Source organism: Leuciscus leuciscus, assembly GCF_965113295.1.
Source record: "Leuciscus leuciscus genome assembly, chromosome: 22".
NCBI lineage: Eukaryota > Metazoa > Chordata > Actinopteri > Cypriniformes > Leuciscidae > Leuciscus > Leuciscus leuciscus.
In genome coordinates this window covers 16107205-16128763 of record NC_138746.1, presented here as the reverse complement: position 1 = coordinate 16128763, position 21559 = coordinate 16107205, and the positions used below count along the sequence as shown (strand labels likewise).

The 21559-nt window shown below is 37.3% G+C and overlaps 1 protein-coding gene across 10 annotated transcripts; it reads right to left on the bottom strand.

Annotated features, from left to right (window-relative positions):
- Positions 1–523: 523 nt before the first annotated feature.
- Positions 524–20857, bottom strand: ldb1a (LIM domain binding 1a). Of its 10 annotated transcripts, none has more exons than XM_082153547.1 (12): positions 20543–20857; positions 18732–18832; positions 6955–7057; positions 6725–6769; positions 6365–6440; positions 6049–6154; positions 5723–5895; positions 5280–5402; positions 3989–4072; positions 3766–3889; positions 3404–3552; positions 524–2859 (listed from the first exon to the last, which is right to left on the bottom strand). In XM_082153547.1, exons 2-12 carry the CDS (start codon positions 18757–18759, stop codon positions 2629–2631), a joined length of 1242 nt encoding a protein of 413 aa, XP_082009673.1. In that variant the 5' UTR covers positions 18760–18832; positions 20543–20857; the 3' UTR covers positions 524–2628. The 10 variants fall into 10 exon arrangements, with proteins under 10 accessions (XP_082009673.1, XP_082009674.1, XP_082009670.1 ...); XM_082153548.1 differs by having other exon boundaries at positions 18732–18829; XM_082153544.1 differs by lacking the exons at positions 18732–18832; positions 20543–20857 and adding an exon at positions 8973–9127 and having other exon boundaries at positions 6049–6151.
- Positions 20858–21559: the final 702 nt, after the last annotated feature.

Below are 21559 nucleotides of genomic sequence, written 5' to 3'. Positions count from 1 at the left end.
AAAGCAACTTACACTGACATTAAAACATGTCAGAGCACATCAGTAATGTTTTTTTTTCAAGGCACATTTATAAAACTACTTAAATGTCCTAATTAAACTAAGGCGTAATCCTGGCTTAATCTAAACCCTGTCTGTGAAACCAGGCCTAAGCATTTTAAATGTTTAATTCTCATGTTCCTGTTTGTAATTATTCAAAGGACAAAAATATTTGTGTGAAGAGACATTTAAAAAAAATTCATATTGTTCCTGTTGCCCGATTTCTGTAAAAAGTAGGACATTTCCTGGTGGCCTTTGATCACTACTATGACAAACCAGGTTGGTAAACACAGCTCCAGCCATAAAGTAGCCTACAACAAAAACCGGAGTTATTTGCAGATGATCTTCCTTGGAATATAAAGTGTCAAGAACTCTCTACAATTGACTATTAGAGCTATTAATTAGTTTCTTATCAGAAATTTGGTGATAAGGAAGCCTCACATTTTGAATGTACTGTCGATGTGAGTTAACCACACACCAGGCATGATAGCTGTGAAAATGTGTTTTATTGGTACCACACATCAACTGCCAATGGGAGACGCTAGGCAAAAATATATTTGTAAAACAACCACAAACAAATGGTCTCTGAAAACTCAGGAAAGTGCACAGCTGTTTTATAGCCGACTTGAGAAACTAACCAAAACACTGGGTTATAGTGACAAATATGTGAACAATGAATTTAAGATTTGTATGCCATAAATTGGTTACATGTAGCTATAGTTTAGTCTCAGACCATTTTTATAGGTCAATGGAAGCCTTACAATGGAGTGCCCTCTGGTGTTTTAAAAAAACAATACACTGTAACCTCAAAGGGGCTTATAGGAATTAATGGTCTGGATTATTTTTTACATTATCCAAGGTTTAATAAGAACTCTTATGGATTCATTCAAGAACTTATATATCATCTTAGGTTAATGAAATAACATAAAAAATAAAAAATAATGTAAAAAGGCAACATCACATACACAGCAACATGTTTCGTCTCGATATATAATGCAATGGCAAAGACTTTAAAAAAATAAATACATTGTACATTGACTTAAAAACTATAATCTACCTTTATAGGTGAAAGGTAGTTGTACCTTTAATGCATCTAGAAACAATTTGAAATGAGAGGTTGAGCTTTACTTTTGACAAATGAATGGGTCAAGGGCACAGACAGGGGTCCTAAAGAAGAGTAAATAGAATCACACTTATACAGAACTTGGCTACAATTTTAAATATACAATCACAAATACACAAACAAAATGATGAAAAAACAAAATCATAATATAAATGTGTAAATTAAAGGATTTTGCTTCTTGGTCTGTAGCATCAGGGAAGAAAAAACAAACAAAACAATGGCTGGTAATACTAAAATTAAGCTTTTAGCAATTGCTATGAATGACTGGGTTTACACAAAGGCATTGAGCTTGGTCTGTTCTTTTCAATAGGTTAAAAATCTCCAAGAAACAAAAGTTCATAGCTACGGTCTCAGGACAAAATGTGCCACCAGCCGTTGGACTAACAGTGTAGGATTTAGATCCTGCAAACAATGAGACTGTTACAGCTGCAATAGCTATCGTCTGACACATGCAGTTCCCAGACGTACATGCTATGATCATGTAATCTCATTTTCAATGACGATTGAAACAGAAGAAACAGAAAGACAGATAGGTGTAAAGCTTAGAGCAAAGTAGCATCTACTTACAATAATATTGATAACAGTAACAATACAAAATTTGTTATTTTACATTTGAGATTGACAGCGTTTTCCAGTTAAAGATTATCAATTTTTTTGTTTTAATAAGAACAAAATTCATCATAATCGTTTTATTAAGAAAAATAGATCCAAAATACAGTGACAAGAGTGCAAAGGATATTTAGAGTTTTTGTTTGCTTGCTTATTTTTTCTCTTTAGAAATCGTTATAAAAAATAAAAAAGAACAAGAAACCAAACAGAATGCAAACAATTTTTTTTCAAAAAAGGGAAAAAAAGAAAGAAATCAAACACTTCTTTGAGTCTGGCATAACGGTCAGGCAAGCTCTCTGTGACCATTTTGGGTATGACCAAACTCAAGAACCTCGATGCTTTACACTTTATTTAGTTTTACTTAAAGGACTTTACGTAGTGGTTCTCAACTCCGGTCCTCAAGCTCCGGAACTGTACAGGTTTTTGTTCCAACCAGGTCCTACAAAACAAATAATTGAGTTTTTAAAAATGGAGTGTTGGGTTTGAATCTGAGGTGCACACAATGGTCATATCACTAAACGGTTAGATAAAAAGTGATCCTTTCCTGTCAAGTGAGCACAACAGAAACGGCCATGCGTGTCAAAGCACAGCACGCACAGAGAGACCCGAGGTTGGAACAATAACCCACAGCCTGATCGCTAAGCCTGATCGAGACACAGAAACGGATGGTGTTGGAAAACGACTCTCAAAGAAAAGAAAAAAGAAAAAAAAGAACCAACAAAACGGCATGTCTGATGGCGACGGAGGATGAGGAGGGCCAATTTCACGAGTGACCAATTGAGGAATCGTCAACGCAGAAGACTAGGACCGGGTTGTGTCCTCGAGTGGCTTCTCGAGCCTTTCGCTAGCCCCTAATACTTCTACTGTGATGACTGTGAGGTGGGGTTGTCATTTTTGCTCTCCTGGCTGGAGGGAGCTTTGCTGTTCCAGGGGCTGTTGGTGCCCAGGGCGGGGGAACTGTTGAAACTGTCCTCGTCGTCGATGCCATTGGCCGCATCAAACTGTGTGTTCTCCAGCCGCGTGATGAGCCGCTCATCCTCGTCCCCGAACTCCCCTCCCATCAGAGTGGGCTCTCCCACCACCATCACATCCTGCAGGGGACAGGAAGGGGCGCAAACATTATCCCCGCAACCCGGGGGTGCTCCGTAGGGGGACGCGGTGGCTTTCTACACCACATAGCAACTGCAGAAGGCACTGAGGAACTAGACCTCCACTATCCTGCCCACTACAAGCCCAAATCAGCACGGTGCACCAGCCACAGGAACTTAAATCAGCAGTGCTGTATGTGAAAAAGGCTACGTTCACCATGCTGAACACTAAATAGCTCTGCCATGGTGGGCATCCCGGATCCTTGAGTGCTGCACGGGTTTCATTCCACCTCGGGTCTCTAGTGTTGGCTGCGTCTCTGGAGCTCAAAACACCCAACAGACTGACAAAAAGCACCAAAAAAAAAAAACCCACAGACCTGCGGCCCTAAAGGACCAGGGACTGCCCAGCATTGGATCATGTCCACTTGTCGCTATGTTGGGTCTGTCTTCCTATTATTATGCATAACTTGAATACAAGCATTGGTCCACCCTCCTCCCGCTACCCATCTCACACAGCTCAAAATGGACATCAAAATGAGATGCTTACAGGTACCTGGCTGGAGAGCGCAAAACTGCTGGCTGGACTTTTCTTTTTACTGTTGCTGTTGTTGTTGTTGCCTCCTCCGGTACTCATCGTGCTGCCGCCGGACATTTTTCGTTTCCTTCGCTTGTTGGGAGCTTGTCTCGCAGGCTCGGCTGGAGATAGAGCAGAGGACAATATTTGAAACTCACGCAGGATGCAGTTATTTTAGTATCATTGAGATACTATTAGTTTTTCATTTACATGTTAGTTTTAGTTTTTCATAAAAATATATTTATTTCAAATAACAAATCTTTTTATGGTTTTAGTTTACTTTCAAAACCCCAGCTGTTTGTTTGTCTTTCAGATGAAAGTTGCTCGATTCGCACCTGGTGGGGCCACCATCCTCTGCCATTTCTGAAACAGACAGGTTTTGAGGCAGTCTCGTGGGCTGAGACTGTAGGTCTTGTGTCTGGACATCAGCTCCTGCATGGGCTCTAGGATTACACAAAGCTGTGGAAGAGGAAAAACCTGTTAGATGGCAATGGAGAAGAAGTGAAGCCACTGTAGCTGGAGATGGTTTTTAATTCACATCTACCGTTCTGTACTTACTCGGAGGTAGTTCAGCGTAGAGTTAGATAAACCACATCTTGTGATGTTTTTTGATAGCTGGTCAAGCATTTGAGGGTCTTGTGCCTGTTGTGGAAAAAGTTTAGTAAATCAACATAAATAGTAGAGTAGTGTAGGTTTTTGCTTATGCTTTCCCAAAGAAAAACACAAATCTTGAAAAACATCTATTGAAACCTTTTTAAACAAAACATGACATATTAAGAAAAAAGAAAGACATTCAAGTGTTGAAATGCTGCATAATATGGGAAACATTACATTTTTAATGTCTAAAAAAAGTAAATAAATAAATGCCACATCTACAGCTAAAAGCATTACAACTTATAGGGGGGAAAATGGTCTGAATTATAGGTCATTCTTCAGCAGGAACTAGACTCTCGTATGGCCGTTACTGGAAGCCAGTAATTATAGTTTATGAAGTTATAAATATGGATATATTTCTTTTAAAAAACGCATTGCGTTGCGCATAGGCCTTTATTTACCCCCTGGAGCCGTATGGATAACTTTTATGATGGATGGATGCGGTTTTTTGGGGGGGCTTCCAAATTGAAGGTACCATTCACTCCCATTATAAAGCTTGGAAGAGCCAAGATATTTTTTAATATAACTACGATTGAGTTTGGCTGAAAGAAGAAAGTTATATACACCTAGGATGCTTGAGGCTAAGTCAATTATGGGATCATTTTTATTTTCTGGTGAACAAACCCTTTAATGGCAGATATTACACAACAGTAATATTGTGAAATATTATAAGAATTAAAAAAATTATATTCTATTTTAATTTTTTTTTTAATTTTTTATCTTGTGATGGCAAAGCAGAATTTTCAGCATCATTACTCCAGTTTCATATGATTCTTCAGCAATCAATATAATATGCTGATTTGGTGCTCAATAAACATTTATTTTTCTTCTTATTATTATTATCAATGCAAACAGTTGTGCTGCTTAATATTTTTGTAGAAACCATGATACGTTTGTTGCAGGATTCTTTGATGAATTGAAAGTTTAAAAGTTTATTTAAAACAAATCTATTTTAACATTATAAATGGCTTTACTGTCAATTTAATGCATCCTTGCTGTATAAAAGTATTAATTAATTTCTTTCTTCTTTTTTTAAAATCAGACTGACCCAAAACTTTTGAACAGTAGTGTAAATACTTATTGAAAGAGGGGTTTAGGACAAAAGTATTGTTCTAATAATCTCAATATATTGCAGACTTGCAAGTACTGTAATGATGTGAATAGAAAACAGCATGAATAATTATCCAAAACTCACATGCATTGCCAGGATGCTTCTCGGCACAACCTCTCTGTGCTGTCTGATGCTGAAGTGCCATGTCTTTATACGCATCATGTCATCGAACATAAACTCCAGGTACAGTCTTCCCTCCACACACACCTGAGGAGATGAAAGGACTTGTGTACTTTGAATGGCAATGGTGGGGGTGGCCTAAAATGATGTTCTTATAGTAGAGCTTATTTAATGGAAATACTTTTATTTCCAGTTAAGATCACAACAAGAGTTAATGTAAGCCTTTTCTGACACCGCATTCATTTTGAAAAGAAATGAACGGGCAACACATAAAGGCTATTTTTAGGATTTATTTCTGACAATAAACTTTATAAGAAGTGCATTGTGCAATGGTGGTCATACCAAAGGATATGCTTAGTTAGCATTAGTTTTAAAACTTTGACCATAAACGCAGAAAACAATTATACCTGTGTGAACATGGGTTTGCCATTCTGTGTAACCATGGTGCACTGATCACAGTCCAGGGACACAAAGTTATTGTGGAACGACTCCTTGGGATGTTTTAGCACATAGAAAAGTTCAGTGGCCCCTCCCTCAAAAATACTCCTGAAGTACCGAGGGATCAATGTCCTACCAATAGCTGAAAACAGGAAAAATTTGGATTCAGTTACTGGGGAAAAAGCAGACTATGAATGGGTTTCCTTATGTTTACATCTATATTTGATCATTAAAGTCAAATACAAATACAAACAAATTAAAATCACTTAAGTGACTTTATAAAACAGAATATTACTATATCTTTTGGGTCCATCTTCCAGACAGAAAGTGATAGTCAGCATTGCATCATCTTCGAAAAACTCTGTAGTGAACGCATCCCACCACAAATTGTCACAATCCTGCTGAAAAAAACACAAAAAAACCCACACAACTCAACTATAATATAAAAAAAAAAAGGTTTAAATGGGCAAAACAAACAACATTTACATTGCATGCTTTTCCATGATTTACATGCATGTAAACAAACTACTGTTTCCTTTCCTGAAATAAAAAATTCAGTTGCCCCCTATTTAAATGTGTACCATGAATATTGATAAAGTGGTTTCTCTTACCTCTGTCCAATTCTGTAGTCTTTTGTTGAGCTCAAATATTCTGTAGTCTGTTTGATTTCCATACGGTGTGTGCCTCCTGTAACATGGCATGCAATATTATTACGGAGAAAAAAAATTCTAATAAATGCTGAACTTTCTGTTCAAAGAATCACAATTTCTACAAAAATATTAAGCAGCACAACTGTTTTCAACATTGAACATAAACAATGTTTCTTAAGCAGCAATTCAGCATATTAGAATTATTTCTGGATCATGTTACACTGAAGACTGGATTAATGACTGCTGAAAATCAGCCTGCTATCTGTCTCTTGAAAATATACTGCCATGAACAACGATATTAACTGCCAAATAAGAGCTTACCCTATTCCAGGTTCCATGTAAGATGGGGGATACATCGGTGTCGGACTGAAATAAGGAGCATTATTCAGACTTTAATAATAAGTTAATTTAATTTGAAATGTATAATCAGTTTACTTGGGATATATATTAGCTAGATGTCCACTTTTTACTATAAACTAGAAAAATGGCCAATTACTAGATACACATGTAGTTTTCACCATGTAAAACAACAATCACAACATGAGTCTCACCCCACATCTCTATCCAGCATTGCACCTGGGTGAAATGGAGGGAAGGCACTGCCGTTGGGAGGCTCCTTTGGGGAGTACAGCTTGAATGACTTGGACGAACAGCCTATTGAAGTAAACACAAAGACAATGAGAAAGAGAACACAGTCCATTCAAACATAAAAGACTGTACATTTTTATCTTTATTCAATTTACAGAATATACAGACATGCCTACAAAGACATCAATCATTATGCATTTAGTCCAGCTGTAGGTAAACAAGAGATGTCTATTTTTGTCCTGACTTTTTCACAACAGCAATCTTTATTTATATTATATATATATATATATATATATATATATATATATTTATATAAATACAAGACAAGACAACCACAAGTTATTCTTGTTCACTGACTAGCAGTGCAGTTAACATGCATGTTAATCTGTGACTGAAGAAAATCACATCTTTAAATATTTCATTATTTCTCTAAAATAATAAATATGATGAATATTTTTATTTTGAAAGACTTCCATGATAATTCCCCCACACCCTGATAAGCAAACACCATGTGATCACATGACATTGTGATTATTTCTCTGTAGCTTATGCACAGCCCATCCCCCATTCATGTAATTCATGACAGCAAGTTAAACCCAAAAACAAGCCGGCTTGCACAAGGACTAATCTAATACAATCCACATTTCAATTCGCAATTATTAAATGCAACATTTGTGCAGTGCTACATGTTTCTTGCATATTTTATTCACAATATATAATAGCCACACAATGAAATTAAACTGGAATGTAATTACTAGGTCAGGGTGACCTCATCACACTTTTTGACTAATACATTTCCATTACTATTTTGGTCGCTTATGATATCTGAATAAGTAATTATTAAAAACATCTTATGGATATTTTAGCAGCCAATTACATTGTTCAAACTTAGCACAAGAAGAAACATTAAATATTCAATATAGAGCGTGGCCTGGAAATGGCAATTTTACATATCCCTGATATTTCCAGGTTTGGCATAAAAAGAAAGCAAGGTCACACACAGATCTGCCATTTTTCTAGTCTGATACACCAATTCTGTCAATATTGTGGCTCTGTGAGTTTTAGTAATCAACATAATTTGAATAAACTAAGATACTATTCACTCTATGCCAGCTAGCCTCTTTTGGAAATATCAGAGGTGCTTTTTAAAGTGCATTTGAGAAATTTAATAATTAGTATAAATATTTTATGTCATTGACAATTACGTTACACACACAGTTTAACTGACGCTGGCACTGCATTTAACGTTTTATAATGCCATCTACAAACAAAGTAATAAAGAGTACATTTGACTCCTAAACATCATTTAAAGCAATAAAGAGATCCTGATGTTGCACATGATTAAATACTGCATTTTTTGTATATTCCCACATATTAATAGTACGTTAACCACTTAATTCCCCTCTGTTGTTGGTGAACACTTGTGCTAAGCTAGTAATAAGGTGCAACGTTAGCCATACTACTCAAAACATTTCATAATAAAGTGCATTTAACTACGATTAAAAGATGCTGCTGTTATTTCAAACATTTATCACTGGTGTATCTGTAGCAACTTATTCCAAACAAGTCTCGGAATTTGTCTACCACAACGTCAAACTTGGTAGCCTAGCTTAGCCAGGCCTGGCTCCGAGTCCGAGCACAGGCGAGGCCCTGCACAGGTTAGCCGATTATCCGAACAGCGTAAACTGCATCACCATGGCGACGCAATTCAAAGCATTTATTTCCGCGCTTACAAGCTTTAAAACTAAACGTTGCTATGAATTTACGTTGACACTGAAGCTCAAGCACACCTGCAGGAATTCGACGCTCTCTCTCCCCGGTGCTCCTTGATTATAATCCCGGTCTGTCGGTCGCTGTTTTTAAAGCGAGGTGAGCTGAAACATCAGCCCCTTCAAACCATCGTGGTGTGCAAAAAAGCAGGTTCAAAATGCAGTTGCAGCGCTGGTAGTTGTAGCCTGTGTTAAACAAGAACCGGACTCACGGGGTAACGAGGAAAAGTGCCCGTGCAACCCTTTGTTCTTGATCATGAACAATGGCACAGGCCCTTCTTTCTCTCCGTGCAACCCCCCTCAACACTCCCTGCTCTGGTGGAGCATCAACCCCTCGCAATCCCATCCCATCAAAACTACCCCTCCCCCAAACACAAGCTACTACTGCCTGTATTCACTACAGTAGGCTAACGTTACACGTCGAAAGCCTACTGTAAAAATGTGGTCAAAAGACTATCGACTAAAACTCTAGTTGCCTAAACTTTTAGAATTCGTAACGGGACTTGAACGAGAGCAGAGAGCATGCTGTGTTTACACCACCTACGCATCTTCTGAACACCCTGCCAAAAATCATTTTTAAGTTAGTTTATCTCGCTTAAATAATTGGCAACTTGATAGATTTAAAAAAAACACCTGAATCTATATTTATTTATAATTGTTATATTTAGGCTATATTTTTTAATTGGCTGTTTTAATTTCATGAATAATGTTATAATTGAAGTCACTTAGGACGTTTTAACAACATGCAAAGCTGTGAACCTGTCAATAAAACCTAGAATTGCCAGCATATTTAAGGTTTAACTGATTTGCTACTGTGATGGATTTTTTAAATAAATAAAATAGTAAACTGTATTTTAAACAAATCATAATTCTAACATCTAACCTTACTTCTCCTACAGGCCTACCATACTTGAACAAAATGTAGGCCTACTCTGAAGATTGTTGGTGTGCTGAAACCAAAGGGTCGAAACCAGTGGAAACTCGATGCTGGTTAGACAATATCGTCTCATGACATATTGAGTAATCAAATGAACTTCTAACCTCTTCCATTTTTTCAATGATTTGAGATCTAAATTTGCTCTGTAAATTTGCCAGTAGGGTGAAGTGGCAGTGGGGGCTTGTTTTGCATAGATTAAACCAATCATATTGAAGGGAGGTGCCCATGAGTAATAAATCACGTTAATCTTACTGTTGTATATGTTTATATCCTATTCATGGGTTTCATCCGGTCCCTTTCCACAGGTGTATAAAATCAAGCACCTAGATTATGAATGCAGACTGCATTGTGCTTGATTAATCCTGGAAAGGGACCGGATGAAATCCATGAATAAAAACCTGATGTAAACTTCTTTTTGGAAGAGATTCTCTGAGAAATGCTTGAGAACTCTCCCGGCTGTGATTAAAGCATTTAAAGGGCATTTGCTGAGGTCTGTCTAGTTATTTCTGTGCAACAAGTTAGTTAGTGGAGCTTACTATAGACACTTTGATAGTGTTATTTGGTTGACGTGTATAGAAAACTTATTTAGAATTAATAGAGGTTTATGATGTTGTTTTTTGTTGGGTTTTCTTTAAAGGCACCATTATGTGATTAGTCAGATCTAAGACCTTTGGCTATTTTCAGTCTAATTAGATTATTTTAGGAGTTACATGGAAAATAAGCAAAAGTTTATGACTGATTTTTGATCATAACTTATACTACAATATCATAGAGTGATGGTGGTGTTGCCTCCAAAAGATGTCAAAGGGATAGTTCACCCAAAAATGAAAATTTGTCATCATTTACTCACCCTCAAGTTGTTCCAAACCAGCATTTAATTGTTCTGCTGAACACAAAAGAAGATATTTTGAAGAATATACGTAACCAAACAGTTGATGAACCCCATTGACTTCCAAAGTATTTTCTCTTCCATATGGAACTCAGTGGGGTCCATCAACTGTTTGGTTACTCATATTCATAAAATACAGGTTTGGAACAACTTGAGGGTGAGTAAATGATGACAGAATTGTAATTTTTGGGTGAACTATATCCCTTTAAGCTGGTAACTGGCTGAAAGGCTGCTGGCTCAGTCCTACTTGTGAAGATCCAGTTACAACTCTAATAAAAAATAATTCAAAATTAAAGGCAGGAGTTTGAGTAGTTATGGAAATAAACTCTGCAACAAGGGATCTCCAGGAACAGCATTCTGCTGCAAAGAGACTGTGCCTGTAATTTGACATTGTGGCAATGTCACGAAAACCAAATGCTGTCAAGTGTTCAAAGGCAATAAATAAATATGCAAATTCTATCATGCTGAACTCTTTCCTTGTGATATTATTGCTTTAATACTAATTTCACAGAGAAAGGTCAGCATGTTTTGTTATCAAAAAGAGAAAATGTTTTAAAATGTCTTTGCATTACACACTAAATCAATCACATCGTTTTTTTTTTCTTTTTTTCCTGTTAATTATGAAAAGTATGTCACTCACTAGGAAAATGCCAGTTTAAATACAATTAAATAAACACTTGGTAAAAGTTTATTCACCCTGTTGTTATTTCAAATCCAGAATATTATTATATATTTTTTTTCTTCTGCTTGGAACACAAAATAATATCTTATTTTTTGTTCCACAAATAAAAGAAAGTCATACAATTTTGGAACAACATGATGGTGAGTAGATAATGACATAAAATTCATTTTTGGTTTAACTGTCTCTTTGGCTGTGGGTCAAATCAGCATAATGAATTCATAATGAATTGTTGTGGGTCACGTGTAGGCACCAGACCATTTTTTTAACAGTCTTTCAGACCCATCCACTTCCTCAGATAGAACAACATCGCTCCCTAGTGTCACGAAATTGCATAAGCTCTATATCTTATGACTTCACAGGACTGCAGCACAAATTTAGCGAGGAAGTAATGAGCCAACATCACAATAATACACGAGTGTTTAGGGAACCAATGCTTATATAAATTAGCGTGTGTTATTGGTATGACAGGTAGCCTACCTCAACATGGGTGTATTTGAAAAGGCTGAAGACTTATGGATCTAATAAGCAGCTTGATTATATGGCAGATTCAGACAGGAAAACGATAATAGCTAAACTTCCACTAGGGGCTCTTGGTGAATTCATTTATGAAGCTTTATGAACGTCCTTCATGTGCAGCAGTGAAGCTGTTCTCATTTTAACTCTGGTTTGAATGAAGGATTGCCTCTGTGGAGAAAACTCCATCCTTCACCGCCATGGCTGACAAAATCTCTCTCCCTGATGAGGCCTCTGCTTCCCTCACAGTGCTCCAGGGGCTCTTTGTTATGCCACTGCCTCATCTCTCCCAAACACAAGCACAGGGAGAGCCATGTGCCTCACGCTCACCCAGGCTGCTCACAGCTACACGGCTGGCAGAGCGCGATAATGCTCTGGCGACAGACGACATATGTGAGGGCCATACTAACTACTGTGGGGGACTGACTGCAGTACAAATCATTTCTAATGTCTATCCTCCACTCAGAGGAATGTGCAGGGGAAAAATCTCATGATGTGCTGTTTACAAAAGACAGTCAACACTTTAGAATTTTTAATGAAATCTGTGTAATCAATTCCTAAATCCCAATTAAGCATTTATATTACCGCATGTGTGAATATTTTGTTTGGGGTTCCCATGGAAATGAATAGAATCTTAAAAAGTTTTGAACATTTCTAAAGTGTTTCTATAGTCAATTGAAATATTTTATATTCTGAAGTGTTTAACTTTTTTTGTGAGATCTCACACTGAATTGTTATCCAGTCATTACAAACAGGAAAAATTATGGAAAAGTCATGGTAAAATCGAAGAAAATCATTGGTGAAAAGTGAAACCCTCATACTCTACATGCTGATATTTTGGCCCAAAACATTTTTTGTTATTAAAAACATTTTAGTATAAAATTACACAAGAAAAAAAAAAAAAAATGAAATTTGAGTATCAAGTTTTATAAGTTATCATAATTTTATTATAAGTTATATTCATTATTAAATATATTGTCATATAGTTAATCATAAAGCAGCTATTCTTAAACTGTTCTTTCAAGAGACTTCTTTAAAAAACTTTTTTTTTAAATCTTACCATCCCCAAACTTTTAAACAAAATAGGTTTGGTAAGATTATTATTATTATTATTGAAAAAGGCTTTCATTTAATCAATAATACAATGAAAATGGTAATATTGTGAAATATTATTACAATTTAAAATAATTGTTTTCTATTTTAAATGTAATTTAGTCCTGTGATGGCAAAACTGAATTTTCAGCATCATAACTCCAGTCTTCAGTGTCACATGATCCTTCATTTCTGATTATTATCAATATTGAAATAAGTTGTGCTGCTTAATATTTATGTGGAAACTGTGACTGAGGATTATTTGATGAATGGAAAGTTCAAATGAACAGCATTTATTTGAAATAGTAATCTTTTGTAAAATTATAAGTGTCTTTACTGTCATTTTTGATTAATTGAATGCATCTTTGCTGAATAACAGTATACTTTCTTTTAAAACAAAACAATAAAGTCTTTCTGACCCCAAACATGACTCGCCTCGACTGAAGCAATGCCTCTGTTTCTACAGATGATGATGCTCTGGCCCAGCAGGGATCCAACTGCCTCTTCAGATTCCTTTCTTTTCATCACAAACCACTCATTACCACCTAAAATTCTTACAGGCATTTGATTGCCAGAGACATATGCAAAGCTAAGTGAACCCACTGGTGGATTAAATTGACTGGATTTTTTTGTTGCAAGCATCTCTTTAAGCCGTTAAATCACTTGGAAACATGCGTTACACTGCTGTGAGAGGAAATATGATGAGGGCTCTGAAATACCCACGCTTAACAAATATACAGTGAATGAATATTCTGCCTGCTGCTGCACTGCAGTGGTTTCTGGTTAAAGATGTGGGCAAAGCACTTAACCTTAGGTCACTCCATGGGGACTGAACATGCAATAAATATACTGTAAGTCACTTTGGATATGAAAGTGTCTGATAAATGACTAATAAGTAACTGTGGTGTTTGTTGACTTTGTTGGCAAAGACTCTATGCTATCAAACATAAGTGTCAGACCTCAAAAAGCAGCGGGAGAAATACTTGATGAGAATGCAGAGAAAAATCAATGAGCAGTAAAACACACTGAGGAAAACACATTTGCTGTCATTGGGAATAAATCCGTTCAGGCACTTTAGGTGTTCCCTACATAAAACACACACTTCAGGTATAGAGAGAGTGTGAGGGGTCTGTTGTGTTCAGACCGGTTCCGACTCAGTGTGTTTCCCTTGGCAACAGCAGCCTCAGGGACAGGTCATGGGAGTTTATTGAGGTCTCAGGAACCACTGAGTTGGAAATCATAGAGAAGCAAACAGCTGATCCTCTTCACTATGAAATACAGATGCCTTTGCTTACTTTTCCTTTTATTGCCGCAGTTCTGATTTTTTTCTTCTTACATTTTGTTTCTTATATTTACAATTGCTTATCTATAATTATTTGGGCTCAACTACAGCACTGCTCTTTATTGTGATTACAAAACAATTTTTTTTTACATTTTTACATATCAATGACTTTTACTGCAACTAAATTAAACCAATAGGTGGCGACAAGTGACTGTCTGTAATGAATCACCATTCAATCAAGAACAAAACTATGGTGAATTCGGATGCCTAATCACATCCTTAATAATTCTACTCTTTTTCTATCATATTTTCATATGGAAAACATACATACGAGTAGGATGGGAGTACTTTTCGAATTCAGCCCACGTGTTTTTATGAGTGATTCATTGATTCATTCACTCAACCGATTCGCTCAAAAACATTGATTCATTCAGGAAGGAAACGCCACCTATGTTGTTGCTGGCTTTGGAACTATGGTATTTTCAATGGCGGCGAAAAAGCAGATAAACCAACTGTGTTGTCCTTGAAATGTAGCCTGAGTCACTCAATATTAACTCCTTGTTCATTGAACTAGTTGCCAACATAATAGCAATGTCACATTTCAGTACGGTTGTGATTACGTAGCTGCGACCGAATTTAAATACCGTTACTGTGACCCACCCATTTATAGGTGAGTATAAGATATTATTTCCATATGTAATTACTGACTGTTTTTACGGAGAAACAACACAAGGACCCTGCAAACTATTCTTGAAAGTGGCATGTATGCATTTTAGAATTAAAGCTGTCAATAGAATACAATTATTGTGAATTCTTTAGACAGCATAATGAAACATTAATGATGTTAAATTCTTCGAATGTGGTCAAAAATGAGACACCTTAAAACAAAATGTCCAAAAATATCTTACGTTAATATGCTGACTTTGACTGCCCTAAAATTAAAATAATTTCAAAATCTGTAAATGTGTAAAAAAAAAAAGAAAAGAAAAAAGATTGTTAAAAAATGTTTTATATAATTATTTATTTATAAAATAAATAAATACATTTTCTTTCAAATGTTGTGCAGAATCCCCAGCACCCTTGTGTGGACCGTGGTCCCCAGAAGAACCCCAGTTTGAAAAAATCCTGGAAAAGTAACAGCACAGCTCTCATCATAAAGCCGCACAATTTAAGGTATCATTCATTTCCACAGCACAAACAGTGACTCACATGCCAAAGTTTAATAATAATAGAGGTACAATAGCAAAAGTAATGCTTATCCTACCAAGCGTCACTAATTAATCTTCATTCAGTCGGTAAAATCATGTGTCATTTTGTTCAGACAACGCATTGATTCTTACAGTGGCGGATTTGTGCAGCTGGCAAATGCCAGTTCTCATCTAATATTTCCTCACCATTGTTGACACGTGACATAACGAGTTCTAACATCCCCGTCTAATGCTGACAAGTTGAGGGGAGCTGATTTTCTGCACAGGAAGCCATTTTGTTCTAGCACTGTGTAATGAGACTGATCTGTGAGCCACGGGCTAGAGAGGGGGAGATGTTGCACACGCGCACACAAATGCACGCTAAACGCACCATGCATTGCACAGGCATCACCAGTCCAGCAGGGAGATGGTAAATCAGCGCAGCTTCTTAACTTGACAGGCACACCCTAACCATGTTGCCGTTGTGCAACTTGAAACAGGCTCGCTTTTGTGACTGTTTTAGCTTCGCTTAAAGTCATTTCCTTCTAATCAGGGGTCCATGTGACTTTTTTGCATGAGGTAACAGGACACATGCTGATATCGAGTACTTGTAGGTGAGAGGTAGAGAGTCGAGTGGCAGAGAGCAGCTGGATGGAGCTTAGTAGCTCACATTTAAAAGCGTCGGTATGGGTTGTTATCTAGCTCAAACAAAGCTATAAAAGAGGCCATTAAAAGCGTGCAATCCGTGCTCAGCAATATATCTGCAAATCCAGACAGGAGGATCACGGCAGCCCACTGTACGTGCAGCCCACACGAGCATAGGAATGTAAACAAACCAGACTTCAAACGAAACCTGTGTCGAGGGGAGGGACGTGCGCTGTAAGCACAGATTGCATCGTGTTTCTGACTGAGGTGAACATCACAAGCAGGCTTTTATGGTGCTCCTCTGCCTTTTATGAAATGGCGCAGTGGGACCCCACACAAAAGCAAGAAAGAGCCGTCTTTCGCGCTCCAAGCCTCCGTTTCAGTCTCGCCCCGTCTCATTCTTTCTTCTCTTCACCCTCTTTCCCGCCTCCCTCTTCACAAAAAAGGAAAGCAATCAGACAGGACACATGTCTGTGGAAATTTCCATGACTACGCTTGTAAAAATGTACCCTTGTGACTTGATTTTAAACAAATGTTATGTGCCAAATTTTGGCTTGTTTATCAATGAGGTTGCCAGAGAGGCTTTTGTGGTTGGCTCTTGCACTGAGATAAAAATCTGACTTGAGAGCGTCTGAAGAAACTGCTTGCCTTGTGTTTATGGCACCGAAACAATCCCCACACCGGTCCAAACTTGCCTTGATGCCATTCACCCTGTTTTTAATCTTTATCACAGTGAGGGAGAGGACAAGCACTATGTTCCTTGTAATTGTGATTATCTTTCCATGATGCCACAGATCTCAAGAACATGAAGTTTGGTACTTGGAATTTGAAACTCCTATAGACTGAACATATGGACCCTATTAAAAATGTATTTAAGTGATCCAGAGACTATAACTTGTGAGAGAGAAAGACTTGGTCAGAAACAAGGGTGCCTTGTGTCTAATGTGTCTAAATGTGTTCTCTCTATTTAGGTGACGGCGCACACTGGGCTTCACCGCAAAGTCAACATATGCTACATCACTGCTTCCAGCATGCTTGACCACACTCAAACAAGCTGCGCACATTCATTCACAGGTAACCTTTGGACTTAAGACGCTAAGATTCCAAAAGGTTAAAGATGGCAAAAGAATGAGGAAAGCAGCTTTATATCATCAATGTGTCACTCTTAAAGGTTTTTCACAAGGTGTATGGTCAAACTAAGCAAGTCTCATGAAGTTTCATGTTGCCATTGATTGGACCACACAGTTCCGTTGAATCTGGTTTAGAGATTCCCTATAGGATACTTGCTGTTAGATCACCAGCATGGAGCCATGTCTCCAAGAGCATCACTTGATTCTCAGCCAAGGCCAGTGGTGCAAACATTTTTATGAAGATTCTGTCCCATCTTCTCAGAGTGTGGATCTAGCAACACCAAAGTCATGGGTTCGATTTAAACTCATCAAATGTATACTTTAAATGCAATTACATTGCTTTGGATAAAAATATGTAAATTATTAATGTTAAAGATAAATTATATATATATATATATATATATATATATATATATATATATATATATATATATATATATATATATATATATATATATGCATAAATATGAAAATATAAAAATATAAGATTTTTAAATACAGATATGTATATAACACACACAAACTATATAAATGCATACATTTAAAAAAAATTGAATATAAATTATATAACATATATTTTAAAATATGAATGAATGAATTCATACATATATAAATTAACAGAGTTTATTGTAATGCATAATAAACAGAATATACAGAAATATAATATTTATAAATATTAATAAATATAAAGCCCTATTGTAATGCATAATACATAAGTAATAATACAAAACAACACGTATTTATTCAAATTAATATAAATATAAATTAAGACTTATATTTTTTAACTTTTATTTTTTTTTAAACACAGTGATTGATGCCTGTGACTAATTGTGCATTTCCTCATTTCCAAATTAATTAAGACAGATGTCTCTATTCAACTGTCTCAAAGTAAGAACAGCTGCCAAAAAGTCAATGCCTTCAATTTCAAACCCCTTCAACATGTGAAAAAATTTTGCAATGCAGATGAATGAATTTGTGTTGGATGTTTTTTTTTCCTTTACAGAAACAATCCATATATTATTCCCTGCCATCGGCACAAATGACAAACCAATGCCTAAAATGTTTTCAGAACATGATTCATGAAGGAAAAACAAAGAGAATATGTTTTTCATAACCGTCAGAAGGTTAAACTGCCACAATGTCCTGCTCAATCAAAAGCGTTAACTTGCTTTTCTATGCAAAGCACTTTAAGATGCGAGCGAAAGCTGACGTCATATGAGAAAGGAAAGCACCCCGCACAACTATACACACCAGTCAGGGAGACTATTCAAGTCACAGCAATGTCCAGGAAGTCTCTGCTCTGAGATCACATACAAATTTCTTGCACAAACTAATGCATGTCATTGCATGCACAAATAGAATACACAAATGAACTTCTAAAACAAATGTCGGCGTACAGGAATGCTGATTTATGTAATGCTCCTTTAACATTCAAATAAACAGGCCATACAGTGCAGACTGCAACACATGACCTAAGTGGCTTCACATTGGGGCATAAGAGATGTGAAGTCTTCCAGGTATAGTCCTTTCCCTTTCATTCCCAAAAACCCCATGTTGTTTCGCAACTCCTGCCTGAAGCCGTCCATGCAAAAGAGATGAAATTAGAGCTCTTACCTGGGCAAGCACAACCTCCAACAGACATCTTCTCACATGTTTGGCACTGCTCTTAATGAAATGGTGTTGTTCAGTCCACGCACTGCTAGCATGGGCTTCTTCTGAGAAAGAGAAACAGGCAGAAAGGGGTGGGGAGTCAGTAGGAGGAGGGCACAAAAAAATCAAAATGTAGAAACAAGAGCTCAGCGAGAAACAGGAAGTAGGAATTACACTCCTGCTCGACACTGCGCCCAGGTTCATTAATATGCAAATTGCAATACTTGTGGGAGGGAGAAAATATGAGAGTGAGAGAGACAGAGAGTGTGTGTGACACAGGAGAGGAACAGAGAGGGAGAGGGGGGGAGAGGGGAAGCGAGAGCCAACATTGTCAAAGTGACCTGTGAGGCACATTTTAGAGCACACTGGCCATGTGATGCTGTTCTTTTTTTCTCTCTGTGTATTGCCTATTTTTGCCTTGTGCTGCTAACGGAGATAAACAGAGGCAGCCAGAGCCCAGAGGCACGGAGTCATTACCGCCTAGTGGAGCTACGACACACAGCATAAACACACACATGCACACGTACAGCCTGCCCTCCTGATGCTCCCAGGGGTCTGCTGCACAGCTCACCCCTGCCAGAGTGAAACACACACACACACACACACACACACTCTCTCTCTCTCTATATGCTGCATGACTGATCTCCCTTCTAATCATACAGCTGTCCTTCTCCCATCTGCATGTTCTGTGCCTTTTAGTAACCTATGCATTGCAATGCATTATTCTCTCTTTGATACCTTCACAGAAAAGTACTGTGGGGTATGCACAATATATTAGTATCATATCAGTTATTAGCCAATATGTATAATAAATGTACTTTTTTTTTTTTATCTGTATCAGTCAATATTTAGTGGTTCATGCTCATTTCCCATTTTTTTCATTTAAGTTACTTTTGTCGTCGTCTAACAAATGTTAATATTTGTATAATAAATATTATTATGCATGTATGGTTAATACAATATATGTAAATATAAATGTTATTAGTAAATATATAAGTAATATTAGTATAGTAAATATTAATATAAAACTAATAATTGAATATGCATAATAAGCATTTAAACAATTGTAGTTTTTAGTGTTTTTTATTTATTTAGGGTAAAGATATCTATGATAGATAGATAGATAGAGCAAATGTACATAGCATGGCATTAATGTGGTACTTCTACTATTTAAGAGTAGCATGGTATTTCTATGCCCAGAATCATTAAACTAACTTTTTAGTAAATATAGTAACTGTGATTTATTGGGAGAAATGGGACTGTTAATAGTTACCATATTCATATAGCGTGCCGTGATATATACCTTGTGCATCAAGATACTTTTAAGAATACCCTGGTATTTCCATTATAAATGTCCAAAACATGGTAACTTTCTGTAAGTATTGTAACTGTGAGAGTAGTGATAGAATTGTTAGGCAAATGGTACTGTTAATGCTTACATTTTATAGCATGGTATTTACATGGTACTTCTAAGAATACCATGGTAATTCAATGTCCAGAATCATAGTAATACCCTTTTCTGCAAATATAGTAGTATGATTTACTCTTATTGACAACAGAATGATTTTGTTAATGGTTATGCATTCATAATGCATGATATCAACAATCAAAATTACTTTTAGGAATAGCATGGTATTTCTATGGTACATGTCAAAAAACAAAAACATAGAAATACCTTGTTTTATAAATGTAGCAACTGTCATTTATTCACACCAGCAAGAAAATGGTTCAGTTAATGGCTGAACCATTTTCCAGATTAAAAATTCAGAACGTACCTGGGGTACTGGGACATTGGAGAAACAGCCCAGGGAGTGTGCTAAGGTGTCTAATTTCTTCAAGGAGCCCGTGTTTAAAACTGACAGAGCACTCACTGAAAACACTACAATTTAGAAGTTAATCACTTTGTAATTAAAAAAAGCTCAGCATTTGTCTTTGTCTCTAACTGCACGCTCACATCTTCAACCCTCCCGATTTCAGAGACTCATTGGCTTTCTCATAGTCCCAAAGGACAGACAGAGGTCCCTGTCCACATGGCACCCACTCTGTGTCAGCCCCGCGATCGACCCGACGCCTCCCCCGCTCTGCCCTGCTTCTCCCTTCTCAAAGCCTCTCCCTCCAGTGGGCTGTGCTTCTAACTACCGAATCTCACACACCACTGGTCCTTTACGTCCCCTGTCAAAGCCGCCTGACAACTCCAGAGGGGGGGGGGAGCGAGCGAGCGAGCACTCAGCAACCTCTTGATTTCACAGACTCTCATCCAGCGTATCTAGGGAACAGTGCTCTGCTTTCATCGTACCGCTGTTATTACATGTCACCTGTCACTCAAAATCAATATGCCGACACCGAGACAACACTCTCCATCCCACACAGACACAAACAACCTGCCAATCACATACAAAATCAGATGTGTTCTGCAATTCCTGCAATTATTTACTCTTAAAATTCCTCTGATGATCTCATTTGATTTACTTTCCTCAGCCGAGAGGAGCTGCGGTCCAAAACGCAGTGATCGAAGAACAAAGAGAGCCACTCCATGGAGAATAATCTCACATTGAGGGGTTTCCTTGCGCCGCTGTAGGAAATGGCTTTTTGTTTTCAGAGCCCCAGATTGGCTTTGAAGCGCTGAGCCTCGGGAGATGCTCTTCACCACAGACTGCACAATCAGGTCTCCCTCCCTCCCTCCCTCTCTCTCCTTCGTCCTCAGTCACACGCTCTCACACTCCAACTCGCGGCTCTGCTGAAAACAAAGATGATCCCTCCTCTGTCTTTCCTCTGACACCACCATTGTTGAA

Bases quoted from the DNA above. Each gene is read 5' to 3' on its own strand.
- ldb1a (XM_082153542.1), bottom strand. From the start codon at position 9,018: ATGATCAAGAACAAAGGGTTGCACGGGCACTTTTCCTCGTTACCCC. The intron at 5,896-6,048 runs GTAATATTCTGT...TCCTGTTTTCAG, and splicing joins AGATGGACCCAAAAGATATA to CTATTGGTAGGACATTGATC. The intron at 3,890-3,988 runs GTAAGTACAGAA...CCTCTTCCACAG, and splicing joins CTACGCTGAACTACCTCCGA to CTTTGTGTAATCCTAGAGCC.